General features: G+C 41.9%; 1 protein-coding gene across 1 annotated transcript; it reads right to left on the bottom strand.

The window, feature by feature from the left end:
- Nucleotides 1-9,821: 9,821 nt before the first annotated feature.
- On the bottom strand, nucleotides 9,822-12,011 carry six6a (SIX homeobox 6a). Its single transcript, XM_049741257.2, has 2 exons — nucleotides 11,083-12,011; nucleotides 9,822-10,520 (listed from the first exon to the last, which is right to left on the bottom strand). Exons 1-2 carry the CDS (start codon nucleotides 11,652-11,654, stop codon nucleotides 10,355-10,357), a joined length of 738 nt encoding a protein of 245 aa, XP_049597214.1. The 5' UTR covers nucleotides 11,655-12,011; the 3' UTR covers nucleotides 9,822-10,354.
- Between the last annotated feature and the right edge of the window lie 10,157 nt (nucleotides 12,012-22,168).

Raw genomic sequence — 22,168 nt, 5'->3', positions numbered from 1 at the left:
CCCCCAAAATACTAATAGCTGCAGATTGACTGACATGGATTTTTACACAGACTCTGTCCAGATAAAATGGGAACGTTAGTTGTGTCGAACAATCACAAGTGAAAGAAGCAATAGATAATAAACAGCACAATGGGAAATTTTCAATTCAACATTCAGATTGTAAATGTTGACAATAGTTAAGCAAGTGTTGGTGTAAAAAGTGCAGTATATCCTGATGTTCCGGTTTCAATTACGCCGTCACCTTCCCTGAACTCACCCTCGTGATCTTATTACATCTAAAATATTCAACAAATTAGTGCTTGGTCTCAGCAGAGGACCGTGACGCATGATTGGGCACAAACGTGTTTTGGTGAGCGTTAGGTGATGAAGAAGAAAAAGATTTTGGTAGAGGACAGTGTTTTTCAATCTATATGTCTTGACGTACCATCAAACAAAATGCCATCTGATGAAAGAGTATTAAATTTTCTGATCATTATACATGGTTGGCATAGATAGATGAACTAAGAAACATTTTTTTGTAAATAAAAAAAATCCAGACTAATTAAGTCAAATTGGATAATTTACCACGGCACACCTGATCATTACGCATGGCACAATTATGTGCCACTAGTTTTTATTTTTGCTTTATATGCAAGCTGAACGTGAACATAAACAACACATAGCAGTCAGCAGAGGTCAGCAGAGAGCCGAGCTTCCGATGATCCGATCATTCAGTGCTCAGCATATGGCTCAGCTTCTTGGCACAAGAGTGTGGCTTAATATTCACAAATTAACAAACAGGTGATCACAAAGCCACCAAAGTGACTCCTCATACCTGTTAATCTAATGACAACATATCCAGAACGGCAGAGACACAGACGGGATTAAACAGGCTCTGGGGGCCACATGACAGTGAGAAGCCATCAGTCACCTTCAGGATGTGTGAAAGACTAAAATCAATCCAATATGGAAACCGGCATGCTGCTTTTAATCACTCTCAAATCCCTCGTTTCCGAATCGGAGGGGGAAATGTTGCTTTCATAATTCTATGCGCCATATCAGCCGCCATGTGCCCTTCCACGGAAGGCCTCATCGGCGAGCAGGCGTTTAACGACAAAAAGCGCAGGTTGAAGTCGTGGCTGCCAGCAACAACAGCTGCTGATGGCAAACAGGGCTCCCAGTCATCAACGGGGCATTTCATTTGTCATGCTTGTAAAGTGGCAGTGGCTCTAAATCAACAGCAGGAAGGGCCTGGACGTGTGCAAATAAACATGGCGAGCGTGAGCTTGCGCAGTCGGCCTCACGCTGATGTTTGCGCTGGCAGCGCTCGGGCTGTGCGTCTGCGCTATGAAACACTTTCTCGGCTGAGCGGCCTCGAACGCGGTCTGGCGGAAGGTCGGGCGGGGAGCCGGGTAGGAGACGCTCCCAGGTATCCATAATAATCACGAGGTGGAGGAGGGCGGTGAGGAGGGTGATGAAGGGAAGGGGACGTGGGGGGAGTCATGAGGGACAAAAGGATCTTTTCAGGCCCGACTTAGCGGGGAGGGGAGGAGGGGGGGGGAGAGAGATTTTCTTACCAATGATGCATGGATCTGACAATGTTTTTGCCTGGCCCAAAGGCACACGCAGTCTGAGTTTGTGCGTGTGCGTGTGTGTGTGTGCGTGTGTGTGTGTGTGCTAGTAAACAAGAGAGAGAAAGCACGAAAGCACAAGGATATGTTTACATGACAAGGACCTGGCAAAAATACTGAATATTTTTCTCCTTGGTGCTTGAAAAGATTTTTTGTATTGAGAACACTGACAAAACTATCATAGTTCATGCAGACATGAAAAAAAACCACTGTAGTCCGCAATGTCCAATGTTGGCAATGACAATGGAAAAAAAAAAAAAAAACACCGCATGCAAGTCCTCCCAGACGATACCGCCACTGCATTTGTGATATGTGAATGAAGACTTGCTAAGTAAAGCTACAGTACACTGTTGGCCACAGCAATGTGATAAATGTCCCTTTGCTGGTGTTCTAAGCAAAAATCTTCCAATGTTAGTACCAATATGCTCTGCGTTTATGTTTTAATGCACATGTGCATGCCCAGACTACACTTGATACTCAAACGCACACGTCCATTTTTACAGATCGTTGTTTATACATGGAGGGAGAATGCTATAATTGATAAAAAAAATAATTTAAAGCCTACTTCCAAACGCCCACATCTCTGTATGGAAAAGCATAAGCCCAAGGATAGCTGAAATGTGAATGACTTAAATCAAACAGCTACAAATCTGATATTAAGTGTGAGTATCGTGGGCTCTCTGTCTGTCTCCATAGCAACAGCCTCCATCTGTTTTTTGAGCCACTTGTTACCTTCATGTAAAGCAATAGTTTAAACCAATTATTATAAATACAACTCACAATTTTGCTGAATGTATGATTTTCCAATGCAGGCTATTAACCAATACAGTGGGAATTGCAATTTGAGACAACATATAGAAAATTGTGCAGTCCATGGCCAGACTATGAGAAGGAGGAAATACAACACACACATATGACCTCCAAAAAAGTGAATTACTCTAATGAGGCCGTATCGGGTTAAAAAAACTCACAAGAATAGGAAAGTGCTTCTCCAGGAGGAAGCTACTACGTGACTGAGCTGAAAGAATTATTCATCTCCATCTCCCGGCTGGCTGAGTGATGGCTAACCCAGAGTTGAGGCGCGAAGAAAGAGAAAATGGGTTGGACTTGGACGATGAGTTGACTTAGCAAAGGATCCCCAAATATTAGCGTGTGAAATGTCAAATGATGGCCAGCATCACATACAGGTGAGCAGTGGAACCTGTCTTAAAAAAAAATTAAAAAATAAGAATAAAGGAGGACTTGAGAACAAAAATGTGCCCGGGAGGCTCCAAGTCATAAATCACATGTTGCCGAATCCAAAATCCAGTTTTGGCAGTGGAGAATCAGATATCCGTATGATTTCGGAACAAAAGTGGTAAAATGAGAGCCGCAGTTAGTCTTATGAACTTTGGAAAAGGTTTCTTATTCTCTCCAAGTCTTTGCTCAGAACGACAGTCCTGTTTACCACCAAACTACTAAACGTGCGTCAACTCCATTACAGAAAGGCCCAGTGGGTTTACTAAGACATTATAGGAATAATATCTCCATATGATCAATAATTGATCACTGTTATCACTCGAAAGCTTTTCTGAGCGAGTCAACCAGACACCGCTTCTGGCTCAAGGGTGTATTTGGGGAGGGGTCGGAGACGCAAAAAGAGGAAGGGGTATGGGATAATGAAATATACCTCACTCTCCTGAGGGACGTCGTGGGGCTCACCAATAGCTGAGGGACCCCCTCCTTTCTAAACATACCGGCCAAGCCCAAACATCATCCTTCCTTCACAACCCTGCAGCTATGTCCATTTATTTGTCTGCCAAAGTTGGAGTGACAGCACCCCGAATCTGAACTGCCATCTCCCTCCCTTTGCCCTTCATCTTTGTACTGCGGGGCCGGATAAAATACCCTTCTTGGTTCCATGCTAGAAAAAAAAAAAAAAAAAAAAGAAAAACATTCAGGAAATGAAAGTTGTAATACGATCCTCTGTGTGCCAAACGTCTCCCTGAGCAGGGACAAAAGGCCGGCAGTGAAAAAGCTGCCGGGCCAATTTTAGTTAGAGAGAAGAGTGGCGAGGTTGATGGTGAAAGGGACACGGAGGGAGAGAAAGATGGATGCGAAGGAGAGCAACACAAGACGGGCCACGGAATCCGAGCCAGGAATTAGTTAGGATGAGATTGCTTCCCCAAAGAGTGAGGGAAGGGAGGAGGTGAAGCTTGCTCAAGTGATGAACTCCTCCTTGCAAGAAGTAAAATAAACGTAGCCATTCCTCCACAGTGTGTTTTCCAGCAGGCCCCTCCAGGAAAGAGCCCTGATGAGTCCACAACCGACAGTCATGCTCGAAGTCTTGTTATGCAGGACGGAGAAAACGAGATGTTTGATGTCCAATCAACCAGCTAGTTTTAAACGTTCACGTGTTGGACGGAATGATGCAGGCATCTTGGGACCAACACAAAATACTTTTAATATTACTCCACTTAACAACACATTTAGCCACCTTTCCATGTACTGTATTGAATTATTATCAGCTTTGAAAAAAAAAAAAAAAGGAAAATGCACATTTTCCCCATTCTTTTTCCCTTTTACTTTTTAATTAAGCAAACCCTTGGCATGAATCCATACCCAAGTTCTCGCTTTTAAGAAGGTCGGAGAATCCTGGTCTAAATAAAAGAATTTCATCGAGCACTGACTGGGTTTCGACATCTTGAAGCAAAGACATCTGAGCTGACAGCCTGAATGTCTGCTTCAGCCTCTCTGTCTCAGAGTTTGGCAGGTTTATAACTCTGACCCCAGACCATGACTGAGAAGGGGCTCAAGGTGCTGAACTTCAACTTGGCAACAGCTGCAGAAACTAGAGACCAGAGAGTTATAAATATAGACCATTAAAATCGAAACTGGTGCCCTTGGTCTCTGCCTATACACTTTATCGCACATGTACATTCACAACCTGTCCACAAAAAAAAAAAAAATCACTTTACATTGTTAGTGTGGATACCTGAGTCAAACACCTCGAAGCTCTATTGTCTGAAAATAAATATTTTTAAACCAATGCAATTTCTAGGCATGTTGTCTGTAAATTGTGTTCTCTAATCGGAACATATATTTAATTAAAATTTGATGTGCGGAGCTTTCACCAACACAATCTGTGTGAAACGGAATGAACTGTTAAAGCAGCAAGGCAGACTTTGATGGATCTTGAGCTCCCCTTTGTGGCCAAAATGTGGTACAACAGTTGATTTTACATCTTTAAAAACAATTGGGTCAAAAATGGAAAATGACAAGCAATTGATTTTCAGAAGCATTTTCCGAGGTGTTAAATGAACATGCATGATGTGAGTTTTAATTCCTATATTTAAACCACTGAAATGCACTTTTCTGCCATGTACTATTAACATTCAATTTACGATTAATCTCAATTATTAGTACAGTATATAGTACGCAGGCTCCCTCTAGTGGTAATACTGAATTAAATATTTAAACCATGCAGGTTCAGACAGTGCGTGGTTTTGGTTCTTACTTTTGTTGTTGTATTTGTTGTTTTCAATTAAGTATAGTACAGTTCAGTTGTAGATTACAGTTAAATTGTATTCATCATTTTAAAATACTTTCAACTATTTAGTGAGTTATTTTGCTTTTATTGTGCAAATTTTAACGCGCGCGCGTGTACGTGTGCGCGCGCATACACGGGAGTTTTGATGTAGTGAAACAAAATCTCCGGCAGAGGTCTCTACCGAGCCATTGTATAATAAGAACTGAGTAAAACTCAGATGAATAAATTAGTTGGCAGTAGTATATGGGGATGTAAATTAAATGTTTCAGTTTCGATGACAACTGGAATAAAATATTTATTGAGTTTGACCTTATGAAAGAGTAATCTACGTGTGGATAGCCTTAAAAAGGATGACAGACCATCTCTAAAACAAACCATGATGAAATATGTCAACTTATGTGGACTTTATATTAATAATGAGTTGTTATGTGGTAACTTTACGGAAAAATGAAACTTTTCTTTGGGTTTGCACCAGTGACCCTTTTTTCCCCATGCTAAAGTCATGGAATGTTTGTTTTTTTTAGCCACATATTGAAATTAACTTAGAAATAAGATTTTGGGGTTGTAGCAAAGTTTTCATCTGCAGCAACCACAATGTTTGTTATTAATATTGTAATAATATATTGACTATAAATTGAATATTCTTCACAAATCATTGTTGTATACTGTCAATTAAATATTCTTCACAAAGTGAATTAAGGGCTAAACTGAGCTCAGGCAGTGACCGGATAGATTCACATAAAAATCTGCAACCTCTCTGATTGCATCTAGTGTAATGTCATAATTTTACACAGGCAAAAAATATTCCATACTACGAGAATTAACTTCTTAAGACAATGCCATTTTAAGAAGGTTTGGGCCTAACTGTAATACGACAAATACGACACTTAAAATATGAGAAAATATGAATATCATCTAACAAATAATAACTGATTATTCGAGCAAGGGTGATTTCTTGTTTGTTTTCTGTTGTTATGTTAGATTTAAAAACAACTTGATCCAATAAATAATTAGTGTTGAGCTCCAGACTTTAACTCATTGTCCGAACAAGGGTGTTTTTTTTTTTTTTTTTTGTCTTGGATTTTTGTTGTAAAGTTAGATTAAAAAAAGAACCCAAGCTTCTATGAATGGCAACGCGTACTTAAAATGGTACTGCAATATGGCACATCACAAACAACTGCATAAAAGTGAGGCTTTAATTGGTTCTGATTGAAATGGCGCGTGGGAAATGCAGTAATACGCACTGAAATGCACAAATTCTAATGATAACTCATTTTGATGCTTGGTGCAAGGAGAAAGGAGCTTGCTTAATTAAATGGAAATCTATGACATCTCCAATTACGTTACATAAATTCAATACCATTTATTCAGTGTTTTTCCACATTTAATCATTCGTGGAATGTTTACGATATGTCATTTAATCGACACAAAAACTGACATTGATTATTGCAGTGGTGTCCGTGTATAAAAATGATGACTGCGTCACAATGTCCTTGCACAATGTTGACCTTTTTGGCACCTTGCATCAAAGACAAAGGCGTGGATGACGCAAATTGGAATTGCAATGGGGCATTGGTGGGACTCTTCACTCTCAATGTTGTGCTGGTGTTTGCTTGGAAGATTTCAACAAGTGTTTCTCGATCATATCCACATAGTTTTGCAACCCTTCTTACATTTTGACAAGGTGCCCTTGTGGAAATGATGAGATGAAGGACAGGTATTATTTGTTTGTTTGTTTGTTTGTTTGTTTGTTTGTTTGTTTTTCCTGAACCTGACTGTCTGAACAATATTTTACGTCATAGAATGAATGGAAGTCAGTGTCCACAGGCCAAGTGCTCAAGTGCGCCTCCTATTGGACAAAGAATAATGGCGAGGAAGAATAAAAAGGATCAAATCTGTCATAAAATTGGTCCAAAATGTAATTTCCTTTAAGAAAAAAAAAGTGTCTAGCTTGGTGAGCTGCTTTTATGATGAATAGATCCTGCTTTGTTAGGAGTGAAATTTTCATTAGTTTCCAGGAAGCTAAATTTCATATAGTTCCGAATCTGACTAAATCACTAAAATATTTTATGAAGTGGCTGCGTTACGGTTTTAAAATTATTGACTTGATGATCTAGATTCACTCATTCTTTTTTTCTCCAATATTCACACCTGACGTGTGAATGTTCTCACCTCATGCTGGGGAGATGCTTCAACACCAAGGAAGTAGATTTTACACAATATCTTTAACATGTATAATTTTACGTTTTTTCCCTCCAATGGCATTTTATGTTAAGTTAAAAATGTATTTATTATTTTGTTATTCTTTTTTTTCCTTACAAGTGCAGGTGGCGGTTGTGCTTGCACCATGAGCATCCATAGTGCTTAGAATGGCTTTTGACATCATTGCAATATAGACAATAGCATGTAGATATTATGCATAGAGTGCAAGCTGACCTTCATCATACCACTGAGGCTGAAAAGAGACAACTCTTTACCTGTCTAAATAGCAAGTGACGTGTGTGGGGAGGAAGTCAAACGTGCACGACAATAAATGTTACTGCGCGGGTATTCGGAAGGTTGGGACAACAAGCCAGAAAAAAATACTTAAATGGTAATTAAAACCCTTTTAATGCACGACCAGACCACAGTGCAGACACACACATGCTAGGAGTCTTTTCTTTGGATTGGGACCCTTCACAAAACAGCGGCGGGGTCCCTTTGTCCAAGAGGGGGACCTCAGAGCCATCATTAGCACTGATTACCGCTGACCAGTTTGACAACCTTATTGACCGAGAGAAACACCCCCTCCACCCACCCTCAATGTGTTCCCCCTCCCTCCTTCCTCTTACTTTCAATGGAAACGGAAATATTCAGACATTCTGTTCCAAAGAAAAGCCACCAAAAATAAAGAGCAAAAAGCCTCGCGACCCCCGCCCCCCTTTCATATTCGCTTTGTGTTTGAAAGCCTTTTGTGCATCTCACAAGTTAGTGTGGACCGATTCATTACAAACTGGAGCCAACCAGGTGTCCGCCCTATACACTTGGAAAAGCTCAACTTGAACTCGCCCTTCTGCCATACTTGCGGAGGGGGCGTCATTTCTTCCATTCTATAGCAATAACAGCGTGGGCGGGGCGGGGTGGGGAGGGGGTGGGGGGTGAATATTCTCGCAATATTCATGGAACAAGGACGATGCTGCATAGGTGGGGTGGGGTGGGAGCTTTTTCCAAGAATATCATCTAAAATTAGCTGCCCTTGCTAGGGTGATCATTTGAATCCTGCAGATGCAGGTTTGTTTATCTAGGGAAAAAAAAAAAAAAACGTGCCCAGTGTATAGCAAAAGATGAACTAGGTGTGCGCGCGTGTGCGTGCGTGCGTGTGTGTGCGTGAAAAATGTATGTATGCAGTATGCAGATATATTTAAAAAAAAAAAACATGGCCTACATATTAATACATATAGACTGGGAATTACACTGAACCTCCTAATTCCTCATTTCTTCTATTACTACAGTAATATTACAACAAACATATAAGCGACATTATCGACATTATTAAATCATAACCAAAATAATATATTTAAAAAAAACGTCGTCGACCTGGAACTAGTCCTTTCTACTTGGCTTATAGTCATAAAAAAAATCAGTTTCCGTAGATTGAGCAATATTCTCAATAACCTAGGATTAAGGAGAATACTGCGGTTGAAGGCATTTTTAGACATTCAAAATAATACTTGTGCCATCCTTACTGTTTTTCGTTTTACGATAGCACAAAATATTAACTGCTGTCAGTGGGACTATACTGTCACAGTTGTGCCACATGGATGCTATGCATAATTTAAATAAAAAACACGGTCAATATTATTGAGAAAAAAAATGCGCTCGTGCATCGTCTCTTTTTTTCTATATTAATAGTATGAAAAAATCTTCAAAAGGCACTGTTGACGATTAAGACAAATGTTGGTGAAATAGATGGAAACGCAGCAGTTCCTTATTAGAGGTGGGGGAGGGGCATTTGTTTTCTTTTGCGGTTAAAAAAAAAAGAAGAAAACATGAAAAAACATTCCGCTTGTTAATGGACCAATATTTATAAAATCACAGGCGGATTATTCTTTTATATTATTATTAATTATTATTATTGTTATTACATCACAACTATTATTATTATTATTATTATTGGGGCAAAGTTGTAAATTTCAGAAATAAACTATGCACACTTTATTTACATCAGCCATTTTGACATGAAACCCCAAATTGAAATAATCACTAAACACAGAACAATTGTGACATTACACATTGCCCAAATAAGAATTTTGTAAATATTCGCAGACATTTCACGTCAATAGAAGTTTTGTTTTTTCTTCTTCTCGGGTAATTTTGCAACAAAGCATGCAATGACTATCCAAGAAGACGACGGCAAGTGCTCGTCCATGCGCGCAATGCAAGGCTTGTGCACGTCGACAATCTGCCGTGTTTTCATGTGCATGATGCTCTCTCCCCGCGCATCATCCGGGTTAGTGAGCCGGCCTCTCGCTGACCTCTCGCTGTCACCCTGCATTACACGACGCCCAGCATGATGGTCAATTAAGGCTCGCTGTGAAATGTGTCAGGGTGGACAGATAGAGCCAGCCATCAAGACATGAATTTATGCAATTTCCGTTTTTATATTCCGTCTTTTCAAACACCAATCACAAAAAAATGATCTCTCTCGATCCACAATTATTTTATTAAGTTACTTGTTCCCTTTGACTTAAAATACATTGTCACTAAAGCGCGCATGCTCAACAGGTCCACCTGTGCACAAGGTAAAGTATTAAAAAACACCAAGCGAATGAAGATGAAATCCAAAAAGACAGAGCAGATGCTTTTAAATAGGCAAATAAACATTATTTATAAAACTTTTGAAAGAAACGTAAAAATAGCACAGTTCTTTCTCAACATGAAATACGGTAGGTTATAGGCGCTCTCTATACTTTCTTTTTTTTATCCTTCTTAATGGGGGAGTAATCAGTCTTCCGAGGGTCAAATGCAAATAAAAGTATAGAGGCCTCACCGATCCTTGCATGGTTTTGGCAGGCGTCTGATATCCATGTCTACATGTGTATGTGCGTGTTTGCATGTATGGGTGTGTGTGTGTAACGCAACGCAGGCACTATGAGTCGTTGTATTCGATTGTCTTTCACTCGTTCATCGCCCCTTTTCGCTGCTTCCATTCATCAAGAGTTGAGCCGGAGAGCTCTCAGATGTCACATTCACTGTCGCTGGAGGTGATGGAGATGGCAGAGGCCGCCGCTTTGCTGGACAGGGTAGCCTCCGGACTGGAAGCGTTGCCCAGACGGTCCACGGTGCCGTCCTCGTCGGCCAGGGAGCGAACAGAGCCCCCGGACAAGACCTGCTGTTGAAGCCTGGACAAGAGGACACGGCGTCACAAAGAACGACAACCCTGTAGCAATCATGGTTGCAGTGGCAAACACAAATCTAGATTTTTCCTCTTCTAAAAAATACATATATATAATAGCATTTTTTATTTAAGTGTAGTAATAAGACAACAACATGACATCATATACAAAACAAATCATTACAATGTTTAGGTCATCCATCTATCATGCATTAATTTGCAGTAGCACGAATTAAAAATAAAATGTACCAGACTAATGTTGTAATCTAAAAAGATAAGATATAAAGCTATTAATCATTAGTGTAACAAATGCGTTGGTCACATTAATCGCTCGGATTTTTTACCAGAATCAAGAATAAAATCATTTTTCCGTGGTGATGTTGGAATAGTACATTCTTTTGCGCGTCATTTAAAATGAGCAACATTATTTGGGGATCTTGTAGACTTCCCGAATATGAAATAAAGATACATTTCTGTCCTAATTAAATAGTGCTGGTGCTAAAATTGTGGAAAGTATATAGCAGTAATATTTAACGGAAAGACAAAACAAGTAAAATGCGCGTTCTCACCTGTTTTTGGCAGCCGCAGCTCTGTCTCTTTGTCTTCGGTTTTTGAACCAGTTTCCTACTTGTGTGGGTGTAAGTCCGGTAGCCTGTGCAAGCTCCCGTTTTTTACTGGGATTCGGGTAGGGGTCCTGCAAGTACCATTCTCGTAACAAATGCCGGGTCCTCTCCTTGAAGCAGTGGGTTTTCTGCTCGCCATCCCAAATGGTTCTAGGCAGCGGGAACTTCTTCCGCACCCTGTATTTGTCCACCGGCCCCAGCGGGCGTCCGCGCAGCTTCTCGGCCTCCTGGTAGTGCGCTTCCAGCCACAGCGCCTGCAGCTTGCTGTGCGACTCCTTGGTGAACTTGTTGTTCTCCAGGATATGGTAGAGTTCGCGAAAATTGCCCGTGTGGAAGGCGACCACGGCCCGGGCTCGCAGCACCGACTCGTTCTTGTTGAGCACCTCGCAGGCCGCCGGGGCGACGGGCAGCGACCACAGGAAGCGGCCGAGGCGGCCCACGTCGCCGCTCTCCTCCAGAGTCTCGCACACCCCGGCGACCTGCTGGGGGCTGAAATTCAAAATAGGCAGCTGAAACATGGAGGCTTCTCCTGAGTCTGCCCCTCCGTGCTCCTCTCTCTCCTCCACGTCGTCTCCGTCGGCTTCTTGACGCGCGCCAAGGCAATCCGCGAGACGCGCGCCCGCACGCACGCACACACAAGGCAATCCCCAAAGTTGAAGCGAGCCGAGGGAAATGCAGATCGATGTCGCCGGAAAGGTGGGGGCAACCTAACGCACCATTGCTTTGGCTAAACTTAGCGGGCGAAGGGATCGGAAGGACCGGAGAAGGAATGACGGCGCAGCGATGTATTTATCAAGGTGGGCTGGGATTCAAAGTAGGAGAGGATTCGAGCCGGAGCAGAGGTGTATTTTTTTTAAAGGGGGAGAAAAAGACAGTCAAGCCCCTCTGATGATTTCCTATTGGACTTGGCAGATTGGCTGGCCGGTTGCCATGGCTGCACGTCAATCACTGTCAAGTTGGCCCAATCGGGCGCGATGCACATCTCAGCGCCTCCCTTTTCAAAACATAATATATAAACATTTTGACCTTTTTGCCGGGCGTCCGTAGTCGTTTCGTCGCGCGGTTTCCAAACAAGCGTTTTGTACGGTGGGCTTGTTTTGACAACAAAAACGACACTTCCATCCACAGCAGTGCGCCTTTACGTCAGGTACTCCAAAATACAGAATAATCATAAAATCTAATTTACTGCCCTATTTACGACGTGCATCTATCCCTTTAAAGAAATAAAGGTTACAGTTGAAAATGTGCGCTTTTTTTTTTTTTTTTTTGCATTGATATGCAACACTAGAATGCATCTTTCGGTAAACGTGATGCTACTTTTTAAGAGCAGTAAATGAAGACTGAGAGAAAGATGCGCGCAAGCGCGTGTGTGTGTATATGTACGATGATGATGTCCCTGGCAGGCTTTAGTATCAGCCACACTCCGTTTTGTGCTCAGGCTGATTTAGTAAATAAGAGGGCAGATAGATAGCGCAGATGGTTTGAAGTGTCGGGTCAGATTATTTCATGGCTGGATACAGTAGTAAAGTTCATTCTAACGGAAAGGCCTGATATTATTTTCACAGTGGTGCGCGCACGCACACACACACATATACAGAGACAGGCGCGTCCTCGTACGTGTACGCGCATCCACGCTGCGCTGTATCCCCTTCGGGCTCTTTGTGCATGAATTATAGACGCTTGATGAGGGGTTATGAAATGCCTTCTGCACAGGAAGCTGTTCATTCTCTTGCTGGTTTACTGCAGACGCGTCGTCTTGGGTTAAAAAGTAAAAAGCGTGCAGTTCAAGAAGCTCACAATTTGCATAAACTGTAAGAAGCGTGCTCCCGTCGACGAACAAATAAAGCCTATTAGGCCGCGTTATTTAAGTCAGACTGCCAACCGGGAGGTTTTGTTGATCAAGGTCAACACATTATCACAGCTGGTAAACAAAGGATAAAACCTCCACGGGATGCTGCAAGGAAGGTATATTGACATGCTGCTCTTCTGAAATATTTAGTTGCCTGTAAATATTTCATCCCCGCAGACTGCCTGTCCCAAACTGAATTTACAAGGACTTATTCGAGGAAGCGCACCATCAATAAAACACCAGGTTGCTTTTGATCCGTTAAACGGAGGGATGCAAATAACAATTGTAGTCTGTGGCTACATGTCTGGTTTATGGACACTTTTTTTTTTTTTTAATTCATTCATTCATTCATTTTTGATTCATTGAGATATTTATACACACATATCCATATATATATATATATATATATATATATATATATATATATATATATATATATATATATATTAAAAATAGAGCAGAAATTTGATTTTGTATATTTAAAAGTATGTAGATTAAAAATGAGCCTGTAACAATGCCATTAGTATTTTTGCACTGCACAAGGTTGAAAGAAGTCTGAGTCTCTAGGCCTATGTCACAGTGAGGCCTCCTGACACCAATATCTCCACACATTACCACAAGACAACAACACAGTGGATCTCATTCAAACATCTTTCTCCCCCTTTGTCTATTTGTTTCGTGCATCCTCATTTCAGCAGACGCTTGTCTGCACACCAAATGTGATTTACTGCAGCCGCCTTCTATGTTAAATTTCCGAGACAATAGTGTTAAAGTGCTCATTTCTTTTGACTAACACTGCGGATATTAAACTGGAAATGATCTAATTTTAATCAAAAGTATAAAACACCACATGTGACTATTTAGCCTGCAATATAATTCCAAATCATTTCGAAAACAGACAGAAAGAAATTACTTAACAATAATATTTTAAAATGGCCTGAAGTAAAATCTGGTTTGAGCAAAAATACTACTAGATAGACACTAGCTGATTAGTGTTTCAATACCTCACCCATTATTAAAAAAATATGAGACATGTATTTTCTGTCACATTAACCAAAAGAACATCTTCTTGAAGTTTTTCATAAGAGTCAATAAAGCAAACATTGGCCAAGGCAATAATAAACACAAGCTTACGTATTGAGTAAAATACTAAAATAAAGACAAAGGCAAAACCTAAAGAACATAATATCCGTGTCAAGATGAAAGAAATCCTTTTTTTTCTGCCAAATACAAGAATGAATCTTTTTCTAATTGAATTCACAGTAGTAAGCTTTAGAGAAGTACTGTGACAGAAAAGGTTTTCCCGTGACATGCTCATGACACAAACATGGTGCTGATATCATGAGACTAAAAGAAGGGGGTGGTGACCACCTCTCACTTATCCCCCAAATGACAATAAGAGACATTTACTTTGTGTCCTCATCATCATTATTCGAATGTAGCTGGGTCATAGCTCGCCCTGGGCAGCAGGAGGGAAGGAGTGGGGAATAGTTCCATGTGAACCGTCTGGAAATGACCCAGATTCCCGAGGATCACTGGAGCAGACGAGACGCTACAAGAGCCTGTCACCAACAGCCATCCTGCCACACTCCCATGCAACCTACAGTACCTTGCTTGCTCTCACCATCTGCCCTGCCCCCACGCCGCCGCCGCCGCCGCCTATAGTCCACAAAGCGTTTACATGCACCAAATCTCGTGTTCTTACTTTGAGAGGTTGCAATCTGCAATTGCATTGCGCAATGCTAGACGTAGAAAAAGCAGCCTTCAGGATTTGATTTCTACTACATTAACTCATCCGGGTGAGATTAACGTTCCAATTAAGATATCATGTCAAGCAATATACCCCCTTAACCTCAACGTGACCCGTGTGTATTTGAAAGTCTGGCTCATGTGTAGAGAATTAACAGTGGCTCTGTGCAAAGGTCGCCTGCTTGCGCCGCGGTGACAGAAGGGTTAAGCTAAAGCTCTCAGAGAGTTGTATTTTCAGAGCCATTTGCCCCCAGGGCGGCACTAGCTCTTGACGCTACGTTTAATCTGTGGATTTGCGGTAACAGAGAAGACTTCTTATCCGCTGACCCGTTGGCCCCTAGTGTATGTAATCCAGCGTCCTTCAGTCACACGGCCCTCTGACACAGATCGGGGGGAGCCAATGGGCCACGGCGGCCAATGTGGACGGGAGGGGGGGGGGGTGCACATGCCAAAGCCCTGCCCTCCTCATACACATACCCCTCCCCCAAGCTTTTGTTTTCACATAGCACACAAGAACACTGTCGTTACGGCGCATGTGATTTTTGGCCTCATCTCCGATGAGCCGATTCATGTGGAGACTATGGAACTCGGCAAATATGATATTGAGCCCAGAATTGAATAATCCGACTGCAGTGCACGTTGACAGCGCTAATCTCAAGAGTTCTTTGACATAACGAGTGTGCATCAGTCACAAACAAAACAATGTGATGCAAGATTTTGTAGTATCACTGATGTTTGATACCACTTTTTTCAGAACGATACTTAGTAATCGCTGATACCGATACCAAGCACCGATACCACTAGTACTTTTAATACATAAAATTTCCCTCTAAATGACAGATCTGTTTTGAAAAACACATTTATATCCCAATATAGCATTTTTATTAAATTTGCATGAAATTAATGGCGATTTTCTAGTCTTCTAATTTCTGATAATAAACATCATCATATTGGTCAATGTCATGAGGACTGATACCGTAAAAAAAGCCTGGTATCAGCATTATGCTTTTTCCTCTATCTGCATTTCTGCCCTTAAAAATAGTGCATCAATGAATATCCAAGCTTGTACACATGTAGTTATTATCCGACTGCAAAGCAGCATAAAAGTGCAATACTATATACTGAATGTTTCTCATAATTTTTTTTTTTTACGAGTTGCACATGTAAGCCAAAGGACATTCACCTATCGCAAACAAACAATCTAGTGAGATTGAACTGCAAATGCTCTGCAAAAAAGCCATTAGAGATACATTGAATCTTGCCCTGTTTTTTTTTTTTTTTTTTTAAAGGGTGGGGGCATTTACAGAGTATGTTATAGAGTGCAAGTAATTATTACATCCATTCCAATCTTGAATGCAGTCAATTTATGGCCAGAGAGTGGCTAAATGAAACTGGTGATGGTGGGTGAGGTGGGGGGGGAGCGAGGGAGCGGCGACATCAGACAACACGGTCATATATTACCTGTATTTGTGAGTGGTATATAGCGCAGAGAAAGTTAATGAACATAAGCAGTGCCTATACAACTTGCACAACAAGCGCAATTGTGTGCGAAAGGCAATGTTTGGCTGTTAGGGCTAAAATGACAAGCTGGTCATTTAGAGAAATAAATCCACTCTTGCACTCAGCTATGGACAGAAACCGGCAAATTGGAGCTACAGCAAAAATATGTAGCTTTTATCTGGAAGAGCATAACAGAAAAGAAAAATCCTGGGGCAGATTTTTCTTTTCAATTCCTGCCTCATTTTTGTGCCGTAGTGAACCGCGAGCCCCGAGCTCTTTTTTTCCCAACATCCTAAAGTTTGGCGGTCGAAGTCACACAAGAGATACTCTGCAAAAACAAGAACACCTTTTCAGTCAACATGCCGCCCCGTGGTGCAGTTTTATAGAAGTCAAACAAGGGGGTTGATTGAATGCTCCCTATAAAGCCACCCACACTCTCTCAGTCTCTTATTCACTGCTACAGAGAGCACGAGGTCCTCTCCCAAAAACACAAGTCCAAATCATTTTAAAAAAAAATATATGACAATCTGCAGGCCCGCTTTGATAAAAGTTCAAAAGACCAGCCCCAACGCATTTCTGTGCAGCAGAAAAGCTCAGATAAAATAAAACAGAAAAATCCAAGGCCAAGTCAGAGGATCTTGACAACACTGGAAGGTGACAGGAGTCAAAACTCATCACAGTCAGGAGGTCCTCTGGCGCCGGGTAGCTACACCATGCGTGAGTCGGGGCACAGGTCACAACGCCACAGCCGTGCCACCCGGGCCTCACCTCCACTTCACATTGTCTACAGCGTGTGCCTCCTCCTATTTACTACCAGCGCATACACATATACACACACGGCTGTCAATAAATGTCTCTTCTGACAGACTTGCTCTTTTGTCTGCTATGTAGTAGCGCTTTCTTCTATTACCTTTACACACAGTCTCTTTAGGATGACTTGTAAGTGCGGATCTATAAAAACAGAATAGCGGCAGTAATATTAGCTTTATTTTGAACATCACTCGCTGGGTTTGTTTTATAAGTCTGCTGCTATGTACTTTCCTAATTAAGTCCTGAACTTCAGGCACAAAAAAAGAAACGGGAGCAAGTTTCCGCTCGCAGAGAATGAATCATAAAGTGTGTCATATTATGGTGATGTCATACTACTTGATAATAAATACTAAATTGGGCGCAGCGTAATGCCCTTGTCACTCTCAGGACGGTAATTGGGTCTTGCGAGTCGATTTGTTCCCTTCAAACTTAATTGTAACTTTGTGTTATTAGTGCCGAGCAGCAATGTGAAGTGCGTCGATCTAAAATTGCACTCAGTGTTATTGTCCATCTTCATTTCCTTTGCATGAGCTTGCTTTCAAATTATATCTGTTCATTTAGTTTCAAACTGGAACAGCACAAGGAAGCGGGAATATATTTGAAAAAAAAAAACACCAAATTAAATATGACTACAATTTATATAGTCATATTTAACAGGTCATCGGCAATCAACAGTGAACATGAATTAATAAAGTAGAATTTGCATTAAACCTGGTTGACATTTATTTCATGTTGGAATAACATGATAAAAAATATCCGAACGCTCCACTTAATCAAAAGTGCAACTCGGGATGGCGAGTTGTTGGCACTGGAGGCCAGCGAGAGTCCGACAGAGTGTCAGCTGTGCTTTATTGATGGCTTATGTCAAATGCCACTCTGACAGAGCTCATTAGGATGAAGAGAGCTGTCTAGGTACGGGCAGGAGAAGGCAGAGCTGCAGCACGTATAGCTCACCACCCGACCTGGAGGCTGATGCGTGTGACAGCGTATAGCTGACAGGGCTATCTGCGAGCAGGGCAAGGGAGGGCGCCGAGCGGATACACTCGCTCGTGTCATTGCTCGAGTTACGCCATGTCACTGAGCAGGTCCCTGCTTGATGCCGCGACTCCAAAGCACAAGTGACAGGCTGAGAGTCATCTCACTTTCGCCACTAACACATCTTCAAATATTTATCCGGGCTTCGCAGTGTACTGCTTGGCATCAGCAGTCTTGCGCGATGAGACTTTGGAGACCTTGAGAAGATGAGTCAGATGATCTCCTCTCTTTGTCGCTACGTGGCGACTCACCATGGATTCTTAAGAAACTCATATCGAGTTTCATCTCAGCGTGACCCTCACGAAAGGCTTCGTTTTTCCCGTCATGGTTCTCAACCAAATACCAGCGACTGAATCTAATCGTGTCCCAAATAGCCCAACTCCTACGACGTGCTATGACCGGCGGCATAGATGATGAGCTCAGACTGTTATGTGACATCTTAATATACTGATTAAAAATGCATGTTCGGAGGGTGAGCGGGGGGCTGCTCTGGGTCCTCCTGCCAGGGAAGATTAAATCATTGGATGTGCTGAGGATTGGGGTCAGTGTAAATGAGCAAGCTGTACGACACCTGAGTGCAGGATTTCTACAGGCAATGTAAAAACTCAGAGGAAGTTGGGATCAATAATTTTCATTTAGGGTTTTCATCCAGGCCTGCAGCAGGGATGTTGCTATGTGCTGATATGAAAATCAGACCAGGCAGAATTTCCCCCAATTAATATAACTTTCAAGCCAGAAAAAGGCTGAAATTTGTCGCTACAAAAAGATTAGGCAAGAACTGAACGTATCAAAAGAGATTCATAGCAAAAATCACCTTGTGTGCATTCAAGAGTCATTTAAATCCTGCCAAAGACTTTGTAACACTTAAAGCAGAGGATGAGACTGCGTTAATACCGTCTTATCTCGGCAGCCGTATGGAAGCCAGCCAACGTGATGTGGCAGTGGACCCAATCAGCTCACATACAAGGAACTTGATTCTCGGGCCTCTGTTTTCTTGGCGTGTAGAACAAAGCAGCTCGCAGCTCTTTGCTTTTATGTCCAATGCAGAGAGAGGCATGTGGAAAGACTCGCTGGAATTCGTGTAGCATTTACAGGAAAAGGAACTGCAAGATTTCCACTTGTGGCTGATGCAAAGTTGTGAAAGGGCACTTGGACAGTTTTGTTCATAACTTGCAGCATTCTCAAGAGGGAGTGTTTTTCGTCTTTACATTCAGAGGGCAACCACATTCCTAACACAGTATTTATTCTTTTTCGTCTTTTGTGTCTACTTGGTCTCTTAACGACACACTTTTGCACAGTCCCCCCTAGTGTTCAGAAACACCACAAAACTGAAATGCCTTGTGTTACAGGTTACATTTAAGTCAAATGTGGGACAAGAAAAACGAAAAGTTCAACAACAGAACAATGAAGAATAATTGCTTACAAGACCTAATTGTCAAATAGGAGGATTTTGGAGTGGCAAATACTCAAACGAAAGTAATTGAACTCGGCCTAAAAAAAAGTGGCCTGTGGCTCTCACTTCGCTCTATTTATTTATTTGTTTATTTATTTAGTCAGTCAAGTATTTATTTGTTTTTTTTTTTTTAAATTAATGAATTAATGAATTCATTTATTCAGAACAAAAATAACTGTCAAATGAATTTTTGTGTATAGAACTGGGCAGCAAGATCCGCAGCCGTCAAAAGAAACGAAGCAATACCGAGTCCAAATAAATTACTGTCTGCAAGGCCGTCATGTTCACTTTAAATGAAGTAATATTATAGGATATAATTCACTATCTATCAAACGTAAAGCAGAAAGTGTATTTGCAATCATTTGTAGGTTTCATACGGGAATAGAGAATATTGTAAACAGCATCTTTCTTCTTTTTGTGCCTGGCTGAAGGACCATTTGCAATCTTGCAAATGCTTTTAGAAACATGGCCTTGCACTGAATAATACGTCTTTACAGAGGGCAGGGGAATTTTTCTCAGGGCACAGGTGTGCCCTGATATTCTCATAAGCCAGAGGCAGCACAAAGGAGTAAAGATGCTTCCTTGGTGAAAAGGATTAGAGCAGCACAAGGTGGGGATTCAAATCAACAATGGATTTTTCATCGGGGTGGATGTGGTTTTGACCTTCAGGCACGGCTTCAAATAGGAGCGACACCAAGCCTGAATTTCTATTGGATTTTCGGGCAAGCTCACACTATTAGGCGGTGCAAGACCAAAGCGAAATAAAGGTCTCATTGTGAAACTCGCAGAGGTGAGAGTTGCAAGTAATATGGACGTCTCACACGCTGCATATTGGATGCCGCATTATAGTTTGCTTTCACCGAGAGACGAGATCTGCCGACTGATACCTAGAAAGGATGACAATAATATAAGCAGTATGTACATGTATCTGCGTGCGAACAATGAACTCACAATAGTATTGATGCTAAGGAGATAAAGGCGCGACGATTGAACAAAAAGAAAAAAAAAATTCAATATACACATATACACAATGTCATTTAAAAAAAAAAAAAAAACTTTGCAGCAGCAGCGCTTATAAGAGGATGGGGGTTAACATAAATCCTGGCTGACCTTGTGTGTCACTTAAAAGCCTCAGGAAAAGACTTTTTTTTTTCTTTTTTTGCTGATAGCACAGGGTGTCGGCATGACACTAATGTCTGATGTCAGACGTGATGCTAACCAGATATATCACATAAAGTAAAGGTAATGCACCTTTATTTTGCTCATGGAAGCATTTTTTTTTCCTCCTCGATATTACTTAGCCAGAAGATTTCTAAAGTTAGACAGTGTGAGTAGTTTCCGTTTTGTTTGTATTTTTAACGTGAATTTCATCAGGTCGAGAGTGTTTGTGTTATCTCGAGGAGGGTGGCAAAAAAAAAAAAAAAGGAAAAAGGGAAACAGACAAGGCGTGCCAAGCTCTACAAAGTGGCATCCTGCAGTTGTGTGTCAGTCACCTAGCAACAAGTCGTCCCCATCGCTTAGCCTCCGCTTCCCCGTCTCCCGCTGTGCTCGCTAATTCAACAAATCTGCTCCCAATGTACGGCTGCTCTTGGAACAAAACGCATTCTGTGCTGGGGGCTAAGGATGTGGGCCTCCGCTGAACACGCCACTCAGCTGCCCATTGACCACCGGGTCCTTTCTCTGCACACACTAAGGAGCCCGGGACAAAGACCCTGAAAGCAGGGGCAGTTCCACAGAGAAAACATTTGCTTGTAATTGTGTTTGACTGCATAATGAAAATGATGTTCTTTTTTAATTTGGGCTTGTTAAGGCCACACTATTTTCCCCCTGGTCACCTGATGATTGTAAAGAAGCAACCCCTCACTTGCCCCGTGGGCCACTAAGGGGGGAAATATTGAAAATGGCCCAAAAGACCGACGCTCTCTTTACTTAAACCCCTCTTGTGTTTCAAGTGTTCTCTGGCAAAAACATAAATATGTCGTCCCTGTTCATTACAGGATGGGCGAGTGTGTTAGAATGAGTTTTCCTTTCTTTCTCTGCTGGAAAGTATAATGACGGCCAGGCAAACACATCCACAAAATGGGAGCGCTGCCATGCGTGCCCCGAGTTGGGAAGCATTGGGAGGGTGAGCATTCCTGGTGCTACTTCAGTCAAACAGACCATTAGTGGGAGCAACGGGCTAGCACCCAAAAGAGTACCTCAATGGGCGCCCATTTGCTTTCAGAGATTACATACTTGCACTTTTTAGACATTTATTTCCTGTTTTATGAACGAACGTCTATGTGCTGCATTCATTAAGTTTGGTCTCTCTGTAATGCGTTCAGGAGATGGGCAAACTGCGCAACAGGAAATCTTAACTTACTCTTACCTACCGCTGAAAACTGTTTGTCTCTCCGTTTGTATCTTTCCTGAACTTTTGCTAATCTCCCTGCAATGCCTACAAAACTCGTGTGGCGAAAAGCTGGCGTCTCTTTTGAATTCTCCAAGGCTTTCTTGTCACGCTCCCTATGGATTGCTATTCACGGGCTTTAATTGCTTGAAGTCAGAGTACGCGGTTCTCGTCGGGAAGCCCGCGGACAAAGCACCAGTCTGCCGAGAGGTCGCAGGTGAGAGGACAGAGGGCGGACATCAGCCCA

Source organism: Syngnathus scovelli, chromosome 14 (genome assembly GCF_024217435.2).
Source record: "Syngnathus scovelli strain Florida chromosome 14, RoL_Ssco_1.2, whole genome shotgun sequence".
In the NCBI taxonomy this organism is placed as follows: domain Eukaryota; kingdom Metazoa; phylum Chordata; class Actinopteri; order Syngnathiformes; family Syngnathidae; genus Syngnathus; species Syngnathus scovelli.
This window is presented reverse-complemented; position numbering and strand designations above follow the sequence as displayed.